This window comes from Mytilus edulis, chromosome 3 (assembly GCF_963676685.1).
Source record: "Mytilus edulis chromosome 3, xbMytEdul2.2, whole genome shotgun sequence".
In the NCBI taxonomy this organism is placed as follows: Eukaryota; Metazoa; Mollusca; class Bivalvia; order Mytilida; family Mytilidae; genus Mytilus; species Mytilus edulis.
The window spans coordinates 65,761,938-65,784,682 of NC_092346.1; the positions used below are offsets into that span (position 1 = coordinate 65,761,938).

General features: G+C 32.9%; 1 protein-coding gene across 1 annotated transcript; it reads right to left on the reverse strand.

Moving 5' to 3' along the window:
• Positions 1–710: 710 nt before the first annotated feature.
• Positions 711–2,270, reverse strand: LOC139514461 (neuromedin-U receptor 2-like). Its single transcript, XM_071303767.1, has one exon. The coding sequence runs from the start codon at positions 2,264–2,266 to the stop codon at positions 1,115–1,117; it is 1,152 nt and encodes a 383-aa protein (XP_071159868.1). The 5' UTR covers positions 2,267–2,270; the 3' UTR covers positions 711–1,114.
• Between the last annotated feature and the right edge of the window lie 20,475 nt (positions 2,271–22,745).

Below are 22,745 nucleotides of genomic sequence, written 5' to 3' on the forward strand. Positions count from 1 at the left end.
ACTTGTAACTCTCATAATTAATTACCTCCATTGCGCATGTTCTAAAATGTACAGAACCTTAGTATGTACGCGATTCAAAATAGTCATTCAGAATGAACATCTGTATGATTATCATTCAGAATGAACATCTGTATGATTATAGCTGTATAACTCTTTTTAGAGTGGATCTTGTTTTATATGTGAAGTTGTAATATTATGTAAATGTTTTGTAATAGGTGAGACTCAGATAAAGTATTGCCGTCGGTGTCTTGTAAGCCGGACCTTCAAACGTCGACAATTGAGAGTTCTTGATCACAACAAACAAGATATAAACCAAGCGACTATCACTATAATTTTCAACAGATTTTGGCATATCATATATACAAAAACTTTTGCAAACTCAAATACTCACTTACAAGCTTCCGGAGCACCTGATATCACCCCCAGTTTTTATTTTAGGTGGGGTTCGTGTTGCTCAGTTTTAATTTTCCCAGTTGTGTTTTGTGTACTATAATTGTTTGTCTGTCTGTCTGTCGTCTTTTTTTTTAGCCATGGCGTTGTCAGTTCAATTTCGATTTATAAGTTTGAATATCTGTCTGGTATCTTTGCCCCTCTTTTACAAAGTGAGTGTCTAAGCAAGAGATTCAGTTAACACATTGATATCTGGAAAAAACATAATATCAAAAACATTCGTTTTAACATTTATTTCCAGAATATATAAGGTGAAACAATAACAAAAGTAGTTTGTCTGTATTCAAATTTATTCTATCACACACATCTCTATGCGGAAAGTTTTTGGTTTTCAGCAAGAACATTAATTGAATAAATAATTTAAATACATATTTACATAACTTTCGTCCCAATTTTTAAATGTAAATCATGGGACATTATTATAAATTACTGTATTGTTACTAATTTTGTCTGGAGTCGCACAACCTTCTGGTGAACACATTCCGTTTTCATTATCTTCTGATAGAGTCGCGCTTCCATCTGGTGAATTTGTACCTGTTTTATTATCTTGCTCTTGAGTCGTGCTGTACACTGGTGTACACGCACTGGTTGCGTTATCGCCAGAATCTTGCAAAACTTCTAACGAGGATGCTCTTTTCTCTTCGTCTATGGGTTTTTGTTTTTCTTATGTTCCTTTGTCAGATGATTTTGAAATCTGAGACGACTTTGTTTTTGAATCAGTTGATCGGCTTCTTGAGGTCAATCTTTGAAGTCCGCCCAATATTTTATCGAGTCGCAGAATCTGTGATACTCCAGCTCGAAATGGACGGGATGAACAGACGTAAAGAAAGAAGTTCACGGTATAATTAAGCTGTTCCAGTATTTGAGAGACGTCCCGAAAGATAAGAAACTTCTTTGTATTTTGTCCAAAAGCATCTACTCCTATGTAGAAAGCTATATTATGCAATGCTGTGATCGGGGTAACAAATATGACGTATGTAACCATGACGGAGACCAACATTGTCGTGGCCCTTGTTAGATCGGAGCTGTTTCCTTTTGTATTTGTCAGTTTCTTCCGAGCTTTGCTGCGTCTTACTAAGCTGACAAGAATTATGGGTGTGACTGTTACTATAATGATTATAGGAATCAGAGAATAAAGACTAGATCCAGCTGTTAGCATGCTCCTGTATAATGTCACTGCTTGTGGGTCCTTCTTATCAAAACTATCAGGATTACATACACCTTTGCTGTCAATCTTTGAACAATATGTCCAACCGGCATTAAAGCCCCCAATGACAAAATAAACAGCTGCAATTCCTATCAAGCAGTTTCGTTTACTGAAAAAGATCTTTACCCTAAACGGGAACAGGACTGCAGTGAATCTTTCCAGACATACATAAACAACAAACCACGACGACGTCATTTTCCCCGTTCGAAAGAACCAGAAGAATAATTTACAACCATCTTCGGATAAAGCACGTAGATCGCGTCCAAAGAGCTCTAAAACAAACATCTTGTTGAAGGGTTGTGCCAGAAGGAGCGTCACATCTGATACAGCTAAAGCTGCAAGGAAATAACGGGATCCCATTTTGGTAAAGGCTTTGCTATTCATTATGAATATTGTGATCAGATTTCCAAAAACTCCAACTACAAGACATGTTGGTAAAAGGATAATATTGACATATTCTAGACCCTCTAATGCATCGTCGTATACGGTTCTCGCGGATATAGCGGGTAATTCGCTTGTCTGACAAGTTATATTGCAGTAGACTGATGATGTATTGTCCGCTGAGGTCTTCAATGGTGTTCCCGATGTATTTTGAAACAAGGGTTCCATTGTAATTGTTCTGGAAAAAATACAAAAAAAAATGACATTTAGTTAAAGGTGTTATTCAAAATCAACTTTATTCAAAAATGTTTATATCGTTCATTAAGTCTCACTTCTGTCGTACAAGAAAAGTGTTTGATTATTATAGTATATGTATACGTTTTGAATATATTAATAGCTTATACGAATAAAAGTTAAGTTTTAATAAGAAAGAAATGTAGAAAGAACCTTAAAGTTTGCTGTTATGCAAACATGTTCTACTGAAGGTAAATTTAAACAAGAAGTAATTGTAACAGGATGCTGTTACGAAGTCTCCCAAACAAAACTCCCATATTCTTTTGATTTTTTTAATTGTCCCATACAAGAATACATATGGTTTAGGGGTGGGAATCTTGACCGTTTACAAGTTTTCAAACAAGAGGGGTGGGGTTACCCCCTAGGGACTTCCCTTTTATTTCATTGCATTTGTTATATTGTCCCCTACAAGAATAAATGTATCAGGGTTGGGGATCTGGACCGTTTACAAGATAATAGAACATTCTCAAATTGAATGGGGTGGGGGTGACCCCAGGGACTTCCCTTCAGTTTCATTTGATTTGTTGTATTGTCCCCTACAAGAATAAATATGGTTTATGGGTGGGGAGCTGGACCGTTTACAAAAAAATAGAACATTCTCAAATTGAACGGGGTGGGGGTAACTCCAATGGACTCTCCCTATATTTCATTTGTGTGTTTTATTGTTCCATACAAGAATATATATGGTTTAGGGGTGGGGATATGAACCATTTACAAGTTTTCAAACAAGAGGGGGTGGGGTGACCCCCTAGGGACATCCCTTTTATTTCTTTTCATTTTTTTTATTGTCCCATTCCAGAATATATATGGTTTAGGGAAGGGATTTGGACCGTTCACAAGATAATAGCATATTTCCAAATTTGAGGGGGTGGGAATGACCCCCAGGGATTCCCCCAATATTTCATGTGATTTGTTTTATTGTCCTATGATCATTTCTGAAGACTGTGTGTGTTTATCACTTAGAGTTTTCAAGTTATATTCATTTGAAAATTTTCGAAAATAAAATCCCATAGGGTTCTATAGTAAACCCCTCCCTTCTTTCGGCCCCCCAAAATACCCCTTAATAGACCCCATTGCACACACGAACGATTAATGGCTTACCTAGACATATTAGTCTAACATTTTATGAAACCTTAAGTAAATCTGACGAGTGGTTTTGGAGAAACGCTGCGGACAAGTTCATTTTTTAAAGTGGCGGAAGAAGAAAAAGAAGAAGAACTAGAATTGCCATTGCAAGCAATAGCGGATGTCACCCTTCCCCCATTGCCACTAAGCGGCAGCCATTTCAAAACAAGTAAACAGTGAATGCAGATCTATGAATTGCGATATATCTTTTTGTAAATTTTCATTAAAATAAGTGCATCGTGAAAAGTTTCACATTTCTGCTGTTTCCATGGCAACGGCAGCCATTTTGAAAATTCAGAAGTCAAAAGTCTCATCTATACATGCCAGCTGACAATAATATTAATTTTAATTAAGTTTGGAGCATTTTGAAAATTTTTGACATTTTTGCAGTTTCCATGGCAACGGTGGCTATTTTGGAAATTCCAACTTCAAAAATCTCATGCAGACTTGACATTCAGCAATCATATTAAGTTTCATTACTTTTTGAGCATTTTGAAATTTTTGAAATTTTTGACATTTTGGCTGGTTTCTATGGTAACACAGACCATTTCAAATTTCTAATGGCAGATACCACATTGGTACATGGGAGGGAACATACTATCAGAGTTTCAATGGATTTGACCTACCATTTTAAGGAAGTAAATGCCACTTTTTAAGGTTTTTTAAGCGTTTTGACCATTTTTGCCTTGTTTCCATGGTAACACAAGACATTTTGGAAATTCCAACGCCAAATTGCACATCTTCCAATGTTGCTCATCGTTACTGTGAAGTTTCATTGAATTTGGAGCATTTTGATAATTTTGAAATTTTTGGTGTGGTATCCATGGCAACATAGTTGTTCCAATGAATGCCAAAAATCATCCAAAACCAGTATATAGTGGGCACTTACATTGTACCAAAATATAATGATTCTAAGTTAAAGCATCTCCAAATAATTCACCAAAACCAAAAAGTGGAATTTTTCACATTTGTTCCGTTTCCATGGAAACGGTGGCCATTTTTAACCATTCCATAGCAAGGTGCACAACTTCAGATGGGGGTCCTCATTATAGTAGAGTTCCATCAACATTGGTTCCCTTTTACTCCAAAAAACCTGACGGACAAAAAAAGGTGGAAGAATAATAATAATAACAAAGAAACATAAGAAAAGCAATATGTCACCCGACATTGTCGATCGGGTGACATAATTAAAAACCAATTGTTCAGAAAACAATTGAAGGTCTTTCCACCAGTGAATATCTATTTTGATATTAAAATATTAAAATCAGTCTAAAATGTCAGTTCATATGGCTTTATGATGTATAGATATGAATTTAAAGCCAAGGTCAACATCTAGAACGTCAAATTAACCTATAACCTTGACCTCAATTTGAGGGTCTCAAACTGAGGATATCAAATCAAAAGACCCTAGGTCTCTAATACGTATGGTTAATAAGTTATATCACTTTACACATAATTTTAGATATGATAGGAGCAAAAACTCCCATTCATTGTCTACGCATTTTTCAACTAAAATTATTAAGTTACGACATGTCGCAACTAACAATTTAGTCAAAATAATTTGTCGATATCTTATACGGTTTCTGGAAATGAGTGGAAATAAGCCTAATTCAAAAATTAGAATATGACCTTGACCTTTGACCTTGACCTAATTTTCCTTTTTTTGGACCAAGGACCTCAAATCAAAAGATCCTAGGTCTCTATCACTTATGGTGTTCCAGTTTAAAATACATTTCAAAATTTCAAATACAAAAGGGGAAATAACTCTCATATGGAGCGTTCATATTGCTTCGGTCGAAATTGGACAAATCATGCGAAGGATATAACGAGCAATTTAATAAAATAAATTTGTCGTAATCTCTTACGGTTGCGAAGGAGTCGTGATCACAAGGAAAACAGTGTTTGGGGAGATAACTCCTACAAAGAAAAGTATTCGGTTACGCAGGGTAAATTTCAAAAGCGCATAAACTGTTCGATATCATATACCAAATAGAATCGAATTCATATAAACAGTGTGGCTGTGGACATTGATTGGCGCACTTTAATATCCCATTGACTGGGACAGATTAGGTGAAAGTTCGTCTATAACGCCCATTGCTCACGACGTCCTTAATGTAAACATTTAAACCGTGGGGTCACCAAAGGTTCTCAACGCCTATATAAAATACTTCATTCGAAATACTAATCAGGAATTTGTGTTTTGATTTATATTGATTAATTAAACGTCCTTTACTTGTGTTTTTGTTATGTTTCGACAATCAATTTTCATAATAAGATATCGCAAAGCCATGTTCTTTCAGAAAAAAAGAACGACTTACTGGCTTTAAAAGTTGCAATGCATGTATTGATTGATTATCTTTTTCGGATGTCAAAGCGATTTAACAATTGCGATTGTCGAGTTATGTAATCTTTTAACTTTTATCTGGTCTAATTTTATTTTAGAACGAATGCATAATCCACTTTCAAAAGTTGTGCAAATACGAAACATAAAGACAAAATATACTTCTGCCCTGTCTTTTTCGTACTTGAAAGTTATTGGATAGTAAGAAAGCTATTTGGATTAAACCTTGTGAAATTTGCATGCATTTACGTTATTGTATTGGCAAAATGTATCATTTGGTGTATATAGGAAACTTAAACCGTTCTACTATACTGCTACTATACTTGTGAAAAACACTTGGCAACAGAAACGCATTCATCTTATCTATATCAAAAAATCGACCCAATTTACATAGAAATGGACGTCTTCGTGCATTTGTGATCGCAAATAAAATATGTTCCGGACCTTATGAGTATTTGGACCATACGCGCATGACCATACCCGTCATTCGCGTACGGTCGGACCATACGTGTATGGTTGGACCATATTAGTATACCCTTATGGTCATGATATATGCGTATGGTCCAAATACTCATATGGTCCGGAACACATACATGATATTCTGTGCGTTGTCGGTCGTCTATTATTTTTTTTCTTTTGTTGATGGATTTGACGTCTTTCTGTGAGTGATTATTTGTTCATGACTTAAAACTTACTTGCAAATAATTTAAAACCAAGACTTGAATTATAAAAATGTCCAAACAAACCATGATTTTTTTTAAACATACATCACATCCATTGCAAAAGGCTAAAATTCGCCAGGTCTTTAATTTCAACTAAGTGAGTTGACTAAATTAATGTTGCGGACCATTTTCCAATTTCCATGCGGTATCCCTAAATTTTTTTTTCGCTCATCTTTTATGTTTGTTTTTTTCATGCCAAGACCTCTTGGAGCTTTCATTCAATAAAGTGTGTATTTTGCTAATGGTCGAAGGCCATACGGGGACCTATAGCTTGATAACGCCTGTTGGTCCCTGGAAAGAATGTGTCTGATTGTCTATCACACTACATATTCTTATTTTAACATGCAGTTATATCTATGATAAGAATGAAAATTGAATTGTCATTGAGACAAAAACCCAACCAAAGAGCCAAAAAAAAAAGAAAAATAAGCCCAAGGCAACATGTAGATCTTTCGTATCAAGGGAATTGCTATAAATATATTTATTTCAGGTTAATAGTATTAGGCCATACTCAAGTTATAAAATAGATCTTGTCGTCAACTTTTGCAACCAGCTTCTATGTTTCTATAATGCACTGTTCATCTTTATTGGGCTTCGACTTTTCCATTGGACAGACAATTTTGCTTTCGACTATTTTAAAAAGATGCATTTTTTTTACAAAATCATACAAGTAAGGAGTCTCTGGCCTTTGGAAGTGTTGTATGTTAATTAATGTTTGTTTATTTATTTGTGTAGGAAATAAGTATGACGTACATTTTCACTGAACTAGGACACTTTTTATAATAGTTTTTCGATATCGCTCGGGCAAAAATAATCACGAATATAATGCCTACCCATGTTAAAACTACAATAAAGTATAGTTTGCATCAATTATTTCTTGAACCTACCATTTTTTTTGTCTGTGTTGGATTTGTGTGGCATTAAAAAAAACCGAGTATAAACTACACAGTGCAGCTTCCAACAAGAATACAAGATTTAATGATTTTAAAAATACAACCAACATTAAAAATTTGCTCGCAGCGGAAAAATTCAACAGTTTGATTTTCATTGAAATAAAATAATTGTTATGATTTACACACCGTTACTTTTTCCAATATAAATATTCGAACTATTTTGTTTGTTGTTTCCTTTATAAATTTACATCATTTTTAAAAAGACCACGTGTCTTCGACATTTAGAAGACTATAAAAGCGATGTTCATTATCTTTCTTCTACTGTAAGTTTAATTTAGTTATTTTGTGTCATAATTGCCATCTCGTATATTTTAAATTTGTATAAAGATGATTCAGGTTGTCTTATACGTCAATGATACACACAAAAAAACCGATAACAAATAAAATAAGGTGCAACATTCATTCTCCATGAAAAGAATACATCACATGGATGTAATTTTTGTAAGAAAAATACCAATTTCGTGAGAAGTTGTGTGTTGGACTTGAAGAGCCAAGGCAAACTGACAAATATCTGAATGAACGAATCGATTTATGGTATATATAAAAAAAAAAAAACAAAGCCCACATGGTTAGCATTGAATAAATAGAAGGCCACTCTTAAATGATCACAACGTAGAAGTTTTTGTTCTCTTAATCAATAAGATATTTTCTGAAATAACGCGGGTCCCCATTAACTTAAAAGTTTTTTTGTTTTTTTTTACCATGAATAAACTTTTTATTATTATTATTATTTATTGATATCAGCTCTGGACATTAATATTCTTAAAAGTGAAACTGTTGTAAGTGATGGTATAACAATTATTTAAAATAAATTGCTTAAATGATTTGTGAAAAGAAAGTTTCATTTTATGTATCAAAATGTGTAACAAATGATTATTTAAATCCCCACTTGAAGGCCTCCGATAGACTGAGTGAGCATAAAATCATCGCCCACGACAAACAAGTTATAGGTAAACTTTTCAGTACAATTACTAATAAACGTTTTACCGTCGACCACACTGTTATGAATTTCATTCTATCTAAGCGACATATTGCGAAACAAATATTTATCGCAAGAACAAAATTAGGCAGAAGAAAAAAAAAATAGAAGAAAAACAATAGGTCTTTCCACAGAAAAGTGGAAAGACCTTATAATAAAAATAATAAGAACTGAGCAAAAACAATAAGTCTCCAAACTTTGTTTGGGAGACTTAATAAAAGGGCACAGGACGTTTGCGCTTTTTTACCTGTAAAACGATAAGACATTTGCGCTTCAAATATACTATGGACATTTGCGCTTTGGATTTTGATTCACCTATATTAAAGTGATCGTACATTTCCGCTTTTTACCTATGTATAAAAGAACTTAGATGTTCAAAATTTGCAGACTACCTGATAGAAAATTATGTGACAGTTGAATCACGATTTACTTGACACATACTGCTATGTTTATCTTTTTGAAGAGTATCATTGAACAACAGTCGGTGAATTACGTTATGTTGATAAACAGGCACTCCAGTCAAGAACTGAGAAAGAGAAACTTGATTTTTGTATTTGAAATAAGGACGAAAACCAGTCAGAACAGATAACAAGAGCTAAATATTTTCACTCCTTAGGCTTTAGATATTTAGCGAAAACTGACCTGTGATGACTGTACGTGTTTTATGTCTTTAGAATGTTTACTTTTAGCTGTATATAAGCTTTTAAACATATAGCAATGTGCTATGACCTGAATGTTCTATGAAATACACTGTGAATTATTTTTAAACATTTAACCATATAGAAAATATGACTTTTACTCTGTCAGGTCAAACCTGCCGGTATAAAAGAGGAAGTGATAAATACAAAAAATTGCAAAAGCGCAAATGTCCTATGATTTGAAGCGCAAGTGTCCAAAATAAAAAGCGCAAATGTGCTATGAAAAAGCGCAAACGTCCCGTGCCGAAATAAAAAGAATTGACTTTAATTAAAATAAAAAGATTAAGGTAGCTTGGTATGGGCTCTATCAATAACTAACAAATCACAAAAATGAACACAAATAAATTGTAGGTGTGTTGTAAGCGGCGATTTTAAAAAAGATATTGAAGCTTCAAATGTGTATTCGTGCTGCTTATACAACAAAAAGATATTTTTTAGGAATTTGATAACATAGAATAATAAGTATTTATGAACTTTTTATTTTACATTAGTGATCATGTTAAAAATATTGTCAAAGTTTGAATGAAAGAACATGTAGGGTATTCGATGACGTGACCTCAAATGGGCGACAAAAACAAAATTAATATTTTGGGATTAAACGACTAAAAGTATAATAATCGAAACACGTTGGCTTACACTATTTTTGCAATACTCTTTAATTAGTCCAAGACTTAGTTTTAAATGTATTGAAAAAAAAATATTAAAAGGTCGAATGTTACAAAAACAGTCTATGGTCATTTTAACTTTGTCAATATGAAATATTAAATTTCAAGTTTAGAAAATCCTATGTTTTAATGCAACAGTATTCATATTACAAACTTATATAAAAATAAATGAATAATATTTATAAATATTAAACATTGTTTTCTAGTTTTGAATTATTTGAAGTTTTAGCTAGAAAAAAAAAGAAAAAAAGATCGTCTTATTTATCACTGTTTTTGTGTGCATTTTTTTTTTACAATAATCGAAGGAAAAACACACTTGTATTGGTCAGTGTTACTAAACCATTAGAACGTACAAGTATGTTCGATTCTTATTGACCTCCTACTCCCTTCGTTATTGAAATGATTTTTTTTTTCAAAACATAAATATGAAAAAAAGTTACATTGCGGTTTTGATTTAACTTTTTGACATTCAATTTATATCTAAAAACATTTTAAATATACCAAAGAAAATCCTCGGAAAATACATGAAACATTATAATTTACATCGAATATTGAATATTTTCATAGTTAAAAGAAATAGCTACTTTAATAAATACAAAAGAAAATAGATAAGTAGAAAACATTACCTTACTATGATCGCTCAAAATATTTTGGAACTTTTAGTTTCATATCTGGGTTTTATATAAATTAATCCTATTTATTACTTTGATTTACCATTATGACATATTTTGGTGTTAATATATATCATGCTTTAATGCAAAGAGATGTTCATAATTCCAATGTTAGCAGTGATTGTTTCGATAAAAGTGTAAATATTCTTAATCAAGAAACGAAAAACGAAAAGAATCAAATGAAAACATTAATTGTGATATTGACTTGGAATAACAAGGTAGCACCTATACGCGAAATAGGTGCGAATAACAATAGTAATATTCAATAATTTGTATTTAACACTCTTCCTTAAGCCAAAAATATAATAATGTACCAGTGAAAGAAGCAGAAGGCAATAATTATTATCTTCACTGTATTCATCTAAACCATTTGATTCATACTGAAACAACGAATCTTATGTCCCCTTCCGTTTAGATTTTTTAAACGGAAATGTTTACAGAAATAACTAAATATCATTTCTAAAAATGTTGTTTGAACAAAGGAGTAGGTCTGGTAAGGGCTGATTTTGGCCTCAAATTTCAGGTTTATCTGACGAAAAATTTGTGACACTTTTTGAACACTTAAGTGTCTATTTCAGTTGATTCAATTAGTTGATGTGAAAGATTATATCTGATTTACTCATGAAAAACGCTCCGATTCATGCTTAAATATGAGAAATCTATCAAATATGCCAAAAAATGTCACTTTTCAGATGATTTTGTCAAAAATGAATGTGGCCGCATCCGTGTTCATCCTCAACCTTTATATATGTTATGTATTGTCATCAAACACAACTTACATTTCAATATCAAGAATGAACACAAATGCGGCCACTTTCATTTCACACTGAAACCGTCTATGCTAAAATTCTAGAATTTTGAAGATCAGTAATTTAGAATGTCTTAATGATGCTAGTACCCGATATATGTGCATTGTATTGTCAAAAACAGCACATATTTATGAAGCAGAAGCATACTACTTTCCAATAAATAACAAAAGGTTTACATTTTAACAATTTTGTAAAACATCTATATTTTGGGGCCAAAACGGCACCTACTCCTTTACGAGGTAGGGAAATTAAAAGTAAAAAAATCATAATTGTTCGCTGCTTATTACGACCAATGTATATCTATATAGTATATTTTGATAACACAAATTTTAAATAGATTTTATCTGTAATGATTATTATTGCTGAAAATATTTTGATTTCGACATTTAGATGCAGTTAAACGAGTTCTACATTTAAATACACTTAAAATTTCATAAAATCTAATACCGCCATGACAGACGCGCACACCAGAAAGTTTAAATTATCGTTCTTAGCGACGTTTTACATTTGCGCCGATCTGCATTTCATTTGCGCCGATTTTTTCTTTCATTTGCGCCGATTTTTCTGTTCATTTGCGCCGATTTTTTTTACCAGTAAATAACATATGAATGTTATATTTCATTTATCATCATTGACCTCTTCAATTAGCCAGTTGTGCTTTGCTTTTGCGCCAATTGCCATTTCATTTGAACCACTAACCATATTCCAAAATAAAGCATTTCATTTGCGCCAATGATACAGATAAATACAGGTAAATAGTATTAAAATAGTACGGAAGCGTAAAATAGTGTTATTCAAATATAGGCACTTTTAATAATAAAAATAAATACAAAACAGAATTATGCAAATCAAGTTTTTCTTTTAGTGGTCCAAAAGTGTGGAATTCACTGTCCAGTGAAATTAAAAATTCAAAAAGTATATCTGTATTCAAAAACTCTTACAAGTCATTTTATTTTTAAAAGTGTTAAATTTATAAGTTAAACAACAATGTATACCATAGGTGTTTTTGTTGTTGTTGTTGTTATATTACTTCATATATATCTATTGTTTACATGTGTGTATTAATAGTAGATTAATTATTTTTTATTCATATTGTTAACATTGTACATATGTATGTAGAGAGCCTTATTGAAAATTGGTTTAATCCAAATGAGTTACTCTCTTTAAATAAAGATATTATTATTATTATTATTATTATTATAATAATAACTATGAATCAATGCAATTGGGGAAAACTAATGGCTTGTTTGTATCAGAATCGACAATGTCCAGCTTGACACCTAGCTCAAACATGTGAATTCTATATAGTTTTGAACCTAAGTCACTCTTAGTTTTATTAGATCCTTAGTTACCCATGGGTAATACTTTATAAAAAAAATCTTATTCACGATGCAGCAATGAATGTTTAAACTTTATCGTTATGTATATGTAAAATGGCGCAAATGTATTTTTTTTTTTGCGCAAATGAAATATAACCTTGTGGCGCAAATGAAAGATTGGATTTTGTAAGAATTGGCGCAAATGCAATGTGCCCGTGCAAATGATATATATTGTCAAACATAACATGTATATGACTGTTGTCCTCTGCTCACCGCTTTGAGGTGCAAATTAAAGAATGACAATTTAAAAAAATCGGCGCAAATGTCATAAGCCCGTTCTTAGGCATTGCATAAAAAAAAACCCACCAAAAATATGCAATTCATTAATTTACTAGTATTAGATTTATAAGAAAAACCCATCTTCAATGGGTAAATTCATTTCAATATGATTCAAGACATTATTCAACTATTTATGCAAATACTGAATGACAAACAGAACTTTATACGTCAATTCTATGTAATGGTATTGTGGAAGGTTTGAACTTTCTCCCCATATAAAAAAAATAATACAAAAATAAACTAGTGTTATGAGTCCGAAGCACTTTTTTAGTTTCATTCTTCATTCAAATCTAAATAAATACCGAGACAAGTAAAGTCTCTAAGAGCTACTAAGTAAATTACCGATAGGGACTTCGAGTGAAGGCCAAATCATGCATGCGAGAACTTTTCCTGAGGGAGTCAGAACCTTAGTTTCTCATTAAATTCTTAAGTTATAAAACTTATTATCGTTTTGTATGAAATCTATTAGAAACAGTTGTAACAATAACATGCGATCGACATTCATTGTCCTTAATTAACTTATTTAACGACATCAATTCTTGCTTTTTGTGGAATAGGTATGCCCTGTGTCATCTTTAGAACTCGTGGCTGAACGTCCCCATTCTCACGAGCAAACCCCGGAAAAAGAGCTCGACACAATTCCCCCGATTAAGGATACGAACAGACATCTTCAAATGGCATCCACGGTTGTGCAGGACATACTACAGAAAAAGATAACACGCAGTCTTAATTCGTTCCACATACCATCCTAATTTTATCTCCATTTCCTTGACATAGTCATTTTTAGTCTGATGGAATAAGCAAGCAATCAATTAGGTTCCTAGAAAGACTTGACGTGACTATATATTTATAATAAAATTGAGAAATGAAATGGGGAATGTGTCAAAGCGACAACAACCCGACCATAGAGCAGACAACAGCCGAAGTCCACCAATGGGTCTTCAATGTAGCGAGAATTGTGAGAGGTGTCCTGCAGCTGGCCCCTACACATATGTATACTAGTACAGTGATAATGGACGTCATACTAAACTCCGAATATACACAAGAAACTAAAATTAAAAATCATACAAGACTAACAAAGGCCAGAGGCTCCTGACTTGGGATAGGCGCAAAATTGCGGCGGGGTTAAACATGTTTATGAGATCTCATCCCTCCCCCCATACCTCTAGCCAATGTAGAAAAGTAAACGCATAACAATACGCATATTAAAATTCAGTTCAAGAGAAGTCCGAGTCCGATGTCAAAAGATGTAACAAAAGAAAATAAATAAAATGACAATAATACACAAATAACAACAGACTACTAGCAGTTAACTGACATGCCAGCTTCAGACCTCAGTGGCGGATCCAGGGGGGGGGGGGGTTCCGGGGGTGCGCACCCCCCCTTTATTTTTGCCGATCAATGCATTTGTATCGGGACATATGTTTTGCACCCCCCCCCTTTGCCCTGGGTGCCCTGGGTTAGCACCCCCCCTTTCGAAAATTCCTGCATCCGCCCCTGGACCTCAATTAAACTGATTGAAAGATTATGTCTTCATCATATGAATATCAGGCACAATCCCTCCCGTTAGCGGTTTAGTATCATACTATCATAAAAATATATGAGAAGAACATAACCCGTGTCATGCCAATAACGGTTTAAAAAAAAAAAAAATGTGTTTAGTTCCGATGCAAAGACCCTATAAGTGAATCAATATTAAAGCCAAAATATGCAATCTTTAATGACCTGACAACAGTATCGTAACTATATCCCTTCTTAATAAGTCTGTTTAAAGGTTTTGTAAGCTTTTGAGGTGAATACTGAGACATTTTTGTGCTTTGTAAAAAATATTACCATAAAAGATTGGATGTGAAATACCAGAACGTATAAGATGTCTGCATGTTGGGTTATATTTACGAATTATTTCTTTATACCGGTGATAAAATTTAGTAAATGTTTTGACCAGTTTGTGATATCGAAAACCCTGGTGTAATAATTTTTCAGTAAAACATAAATTTCTCTCGCTAAAATCTAATACGTTGTTACATACACGAGCGAATCGTACAAGTTGAGATATATGAACACCATAAGATGGTGACAAGGGAACGTCACCATCTAAAAATGGATTATTAACGATAGGAAATGAAAAATCATCTCTTTTATCATAAATTTTTGTATTAAGCTTCCCGTTAATGATATAGATATCAAGATCGAGGAAAGGGCAGTGGTCATTGTTAGTATTAGCTTTATTTAAAGTAAGTTCAACAGGATAAATTTCTTTAGTATACATACTGAAGTCGTCATTATTGAGAGCCAATATATCATCCAAATATCTAAAAGTATTGTTAAATTTTTGTATCAAATGTTGTTTCGATGGGTCTTTGTTAATTTTAGTCATAAATTGTAACTCATAACAATACAAAAACAGGTCCGCAATAAGTGGTGCACAGTTAGTCCCCATTGGAATTCCAATAACTTGACGATATACGGAATCTCCAAAGCGAACAAAAATGTTATCAAGTAAAAATTCAAGCGCATATATAGTATCAAAGCATGTCCAATTGACATAGTTCTTTTGTTTATTGCTACTAAAAAATGACCTAAAAGAGTTTGAACATATATACTCGCATTCTGACTTTTTAAATGCCCAGTTAATAAGGGATGTGAATTTTTTCTTAATAAGAATATGAGGCAAAGTGGTATAAAGGGTAGAAAAATCAAAACTGTGAACAGATTAAAAATCACCAATATATGCATGCAATTTATCAAGTACTTCCAACGAGTTTTTGACACTCCAAAAGTAATTAATTCCACTATTTCCAAAGGCTTCATTTGAACAATTTATTATCAGGTTTTTTATTGTACCAAGTGTACTAGTAAGTAAAACAGACAATTAAGTAGTGGAACAATGGCTTGAAGATGAAATAAATCTATATTTGTAAGGTTTTTTGTGCAGCTTCGGAAGCCAGTACATAGTTGGGACTTTCGTTGTAATTGGTTCTGCTTGTAAAGAAGTAGCTAAAAGTTTGTGTTTGTTACAGATGTCGTTTTCTGAAAAAGGAAGTCAGTTGGAATGTTGGTGAATTGGTGATTTCCTTTTGCAGAACCTCTATATAAAATTTACGTCAAACAATAATGATATTATTAGCAGCTTTATCAGCCGGGACAAAAACAAATTCCTTGGCTAGTTCTTTTAGTTTATGTTTGATACGCGAAATAGGGTTTTTATGGTTGTTGTTAAGCGTAAAATGTTTTATCTTACCTTCTATACATTTCCAGGAATATGATTGGTTAAAAGCGTCCGCGTGCAAACCGTGTATATTTGATATTAGGTTAGTAGGGAGGCGGGGCTTATCTCATACACGGTTAGTAGTGGAGTTACGTCCCTTTATATACCTTATTAGGTAAGAAGGGGGCGGAGCTTATTTTATACACGGTTAGTAATGGTGTTATGTCCCTTTATAAAAAACAAAACGGTACTGAGAAAAAATCTTAAAAGATCCAACAGACGAAGAAATTGATGATTAAGATTGAAACAAATTCATAAAACACATTTAAACCTTACAAGTCGTTATTGTTGGCATTTGTTTTTGTAGGACCAATGGAAGTATTTTCTTAGTGCTAACAGTATTGAAGACTTGCTCATTTTGAGAATCACTAGTCTTAATTTCACACGTTAAGATAGTCGGTAAGATAAATTCGTTACATAGTGTGCTAGTGACGTAATACGTTATATATGGGGTCAGTAAATTCCATATGGGGATTCGAGCTTCGCTCTCACCCCATATGGAATTTACTGACCCCATATATACCGTATTAGGTCACTAGCACACTATGTAACTAATAGTATTCGAATATCAACTATCTTCATTACTGAATTAAAAAAAGAGTCCAAAGATTTTTTGTCAGTTTTTTCCCGTTTTACCCATTTCAAACAGTAGGTATGGAGTGAGTCGTGGATGCGGATGATATTACGACACTCATTCCAATTAATAATTGACAGGGACGATATTTAGGTCCTTTACTGAGGAATGGTTTTAACTCTCGGTCGCGAACGATGTTAAGGTCTCCTGTTATGACATGGGAAATGGGGCCATAGGTGTATTCGGAATTTCTGCAATTACACGACATAGGTGTATTTTCAATGATATTTATATCTTTACACAATTGGCTATAATTAAACACATATTTCCGGGTAGATTTCTTGTAAATATAACAAATAAGAGGGAGTTCAGTATTATCAAAATATCCAGGAATTTGGTCTTTAACAGAATAGTCGTTAAAAATACCGGCAATATTTACAAAATCAAAACCTTTCTTGACATGCTTTATTTTAATAAAATGTTTTTTATGATCTTCAGGGCGGTCAACTTTTGGAAACAATTTAGAATAACAATATGCCATTATAATTTGAACAATTTCATACTTAGGACTGTAATATGAAATTGTGTTGCAATCCTCTAACATTTTATTTGATTTATTTATAGACCTGTAAAGAACAAAGCTTGGTTTACAGATAATGTCTGCCGTTGTTTTTTGAAATAGAAATTAGGTCCGAAATATTTGTATGGTTGGTCCGAAATTTTCTTTGATTGCGATTTTTTCTGCGTCAATGAGATCTATTTTTACGAACAGTTTTAGAAACTATATCCAAAATGTTAACAGAATCGGTTCTTGATATATTGCCAATTCCCATGATATTATCATTAAGACCGAGAGGATAGACTGTCTGTAATTTTTTAATCCAATTTAATTCAATTATTTTCCGTGATCGTACAAACTTTGAATGAGATTCACCAGGCTGCTTATTTACTACACTTCTAAGGTTGAACTGTTTAATATTTAATAGGATGATTGTGCTTCTTAAGATGTTGATACATCCTTATCAGACAAACAGCTAGACTTCCTCCTGCAATGTTCGATGTAAAGGCTTCTGTATGTGAGAATTTATTAGCACTCACTCTGATACACTTGAACTATAACCATTGTCTTAACCCAGGCAGAATTTAAACTATTGTCTTAACCCAGGCAGAATTTAAACCATTGTCTTAACCCAGGCAGAATTTAAACCATTGTCTTAACCCAGGCAGAATTTAAACCATTGTCTTAACCCAGGCAGAATTTAAAAACCTCATCATTGATAACAATCTTCTAATTTTGTGCAACAGATGTGCATATCATTCACACGAGACTAACCAGTGACACTCGAATCAAGACGTTTGGGAGGCTAAATCAAAAACGAAGTTGAGAAGATTAAAGACCCAAAAAATCAAAAAAGTTGTGCCTAATATGGATAAGCCAGTCCACACCGGGGTACTTTCGTACCGTACTTGCAAACCCCAGAATCCCGAAAAAAGTTGTTGCAACGACTTTTTAACGTACTAAAAGACTAAACTGATATCCAATATATCTATAATACTAAAATAACGAGGTCCAATTGGTAAAAACGACAAATCAAAGAATTCAACTTTATATAAAGCTAATATATGACAATGTTTTACATTAAAAATTACACCACTCCAGACCCTTTTGTTTTCCACATAATTAATATTGCCAATAATTAACAAGTTCCGGGTCGAATCCGATAACGATACCAATAGTATATTCACCTGTTACCTAATACCTTATCTGTACGTTCCGCATCTGAAAGGCGCACCACCAAACGGTGTATTTAGGATTTTGCTATATACACGGGTCATAATCACACGGTTGACACTACTAAATTCAATCATTGTCAAATTGTTCCCTATTGTAGTATTTTAATCAGTTAGACTTTCAGGCTAAGATAACAATACTAATACTAAAAATCTGGACTTAAAATAAGGCGTATAGTCACAGTTTTCAATTTGACGTAAAACAGCGAATTCAAATAATTAATGTTACCAATAATTGATAAGTTCCAGGTCGACGGGTTCAAACAGAGAGATTTGAAATCAGAGAAAACTGTGTATCTTATAATCGGCATGACTTTATCAGATGACAATACCATTACTAAAATAAGGCTTACGCATAGTTACAGACCTTCTAAAATTCAAACTGACCATTATTCCGTGCGTTCATCGTGTATCGTGCGTGTATCGTGCGTGTTGCGTGCGTGTATCGTGCGTGTATCGTGCGTGTACCAATCGTGCGCTCATCATTCATCGTTCCGTGTATTTTCCGTGTAACGTGCGTGCATCGTGTATCGTGTATCGTGTATCGTGCGTGTATCGTGCGTTCATCAATCATTCATTTTAACCGTGTATCGTGCGTGTATCGTGCGTTCATCAATCATTCATTTTAACCGTGTATCGTGCGTGTATCGTGCGTTCATCAATCATTCATTTTTAACCGTGTATCGTGCATTCGTCAATCGTGTATATAACCGTGTACATCACATAATGTGCATTTGTCAAACGTACATGTATATATCTAATTGTGTAACGTTCATTCATTGCGGTTTCTATATATGACAGTCGGTTATAGAGCTCTTCAAAGCCTATATTTTATCTCACGGTTAAAGTGTACATGTATATTATATTCCAACTTTGAATACAATTTTCATTCTATCTGACTTTGTTGGAAACTTAATGAACTTCATCTTACAGATGCATTAATTACGTTCATTCAGATTGATAACTTTGCGTGTAAAATTTATTTATCAATATATAAATTTCGCGATTGATTCTTCAGTGAGTCTTGGTTGTTTTTAACAAATTTTAATATAACGATACATGTTCTATGTAAACACAATTACAGGACGAATTTTTTACGACAGAACATTATATCATTTGAATTTCTAATACTATTCAACTGAGCGAGATATCTCGGACATATGTTACCACTTGGTTAAAATATACTGTTATTTTGTATATACTTTAATTTAGCCACGGACCCACGATATTACGGGTGTATTCTAGTATTATTAATATTTCCTTGAGGGCACGACACGACAAATATATATTTTCCTGCGTCTCTAATAATAGTAGAAAATAAGTATTGTACGGTACAGTTCTTCCAGAATAAGAGCAGTCATATGTATTTTGAAAGACCAATTATGACTAATGTATGGGTTTGGTGTCTAATTATTGAAACATAAAAAAGGTACCTGTGCATGTACTTGTTTAATTAAGCATTTTCCAAAGACGTAGTACCTTTTCGTCAAATAGAACTATAATAATAATTCATGGAAATTCATGGATTTTCAATAAGGTTCCTATCGAAATTCCACTTAATTTGAAAATTATCATTTTTGGCCTTTATGAAAATTATAAACTGAATTTTATTAAAAATAAAGTTATCTTACTGACGAAGTACTTTATTTACAGATGTAAGATATAAAACCTAATATAAAAGGTCTTCAAAATTACATAAAAGAAAACTTGATTTTAGAGAAATATATTTCTTCAAAATACTTAAGTGTGGAAGAACACAACTTGTATTGGAACCCCTGGGCTAAGGTCATTAATTAAATATAAACATGTATGTATATGAGCATTTGAAATTATTTGTATACTGATATACCATACCATATGTATGCTCATATATTTCTTGCACTACTATTACTATATTAATGAAACTGTTATTACTATATTTAATCCATAGATTTCTAAGTGTTAGTTCATAGAATGCTTATTATGCTTTTTTATTTCACTTGCTTGCTTATTGTGCCACAAGATAAATATGTTGATACTTGTAAATTCATGAAGAAAAAAATAAATTATAAAAAAAAATGAAAGTTTGTCCTTTAAAACTGAAAAAAAGTAATTAAAATGCTATCAAGTGGCTCAATTTGGCAAATACAAAATCAAGCAGTCTAACAGTAGTAAAAATATTTTCAATACCAATCTCAGCTGATATGATAACAAATACTATTGACTTATAAAATATATATTTCTGATATATCTAATATAAATACAAATTTTGCTCTCATTGCATATACTGGTAGTTGCTTGTAAGGAAATAACCATTACTACAAGTGTATTGGGTTATGTTTTTTAGTCTCATTAAAAAAAAAGTTCCATGAAAATCAAGAAAATTTTGAAGTATTTGAACAATATAAATCAAGAATTATTTTTCAAAATTTAACACTAGAAGGTATTGTGTAAATCTGGACTTAGAATATTTTTGGGTCATCTGCATGACTACAATATTTTTTCATTCAATCCATATGAACTTATTCTTATTATTAAATGGTTACCAAAATTACAGGGGCACTAGCTGTCAAATTCATGTTCACCGATTTTAATTAAATTCTCATATTTGATTTAAACAAAGGAAAACATTTTTCCAAACTATTAAAATTCTAAAATAATAATATTACATAAATTCGGTTATTCTAGTGGAAAGTTTTAATCTCGGCCGTTGCAGTGCTTTCCTTTATAAATTCATATGTAGTCGATAAGATGTATAGTGGTGACGTCAATTTGACGTTAGCGTTCTTTTTAACTTTAAGCTGCAAGTGAACAGACGTGTATAATTACAGGGGGAAGTATTTTGAAAATATCAAGTAGATTACTATAGTGGATATTAAAGTTGGTATTTATATATGTATAATATGCAAAGAGATATAATGGATAATACAAACAAATTGTTTTAATAAAAAATAAAATAGTTAGAAATTGTTGAATTTCGAAACGGCGTGGCCGCCACGTGATGCCGAATATGAAATAAAAGAAAAATTATTTAATCACAATACGACTTAAGTTAAAGAAATGATATTTTTGTTGTGACTTTATATTTGGTGAATAATTCACCCAGTGCGGAAGTAATTACTTCGTAGATTACGACATACTATCAATTCAACAAAAACGATACATACATCGTTTGAACGGCTACAGCTTTAAGATATATTGTCATTGATTAAAGACTTTTGGTTACACACACAAACAAAACGAATAAATTTGAAATAAGTAAATAAATAAATTTAATAAAAATAAATGAATAAATAAATCTATTTGTGAGTTTCAGTATGTTGAGAAGAGGTACGAGGAACGTACAGCATCAGCGAGAGCTGGAGTAAGAAGGACCCCGGTGGTGTCGAAGGGAGTTTCGTCACGGGCGTCAGTACAATCATCTATGACGGTTACAAGGCCTGAGGCTATCTATACATCTGGACATGACGGCGCTGCCATACCAACAACTGCAACAGTATCAACGACAAGAATGTTGATGCCAACATTTTCTAGCAATCAGGACAACTCCGTCCACATTCCGGACATGATACCATGGCAACCAAGACGAGCAATAGACCTCCAGTCAACTGTTGATAACACAGTTTGTGTCACAAACAGGTAATGTGACCAATAATGATTATGTACAAATTCCCAATAGAATTGAAAGTGTTCATGAGAATCTAGGCATAAATGTAACAGTCAATTAAAGAAAAAACATTGAAAGGGGAATTCATAGAGTTAGCTTGTCTATTAAATAATTCAGTCAACACGGGTTTTGACAAACAAAAGTTGACATGGGCTCAAGGGGAATTCATTTTACAACCCATTTCTCGACAATCAAAAATTACAAATATTGAAAAGTGGACAGATGCTTTCATCATTTTTATTTATATTTATTGTGCTGTGCACGTAAACCGATTTAAGGAACTGTTAAAATACATGCACACAATACGCCTTGGGTAGTGACTCTGCAGCTTTTGCTAATCTTACAGAAGATGATTATTTGTGTACACCAATTTGAAACATACTTATTGCCTGGTAAAAACATGACATTATTTTTTATCATCGGTACGGTAGATTTTTTTAAGGGCATTATCTCCCCGTTTAGCGAGTTTTTCTTCCCTGGAGGAATCGTCTCTTTTCGGTCATATGGCAATAA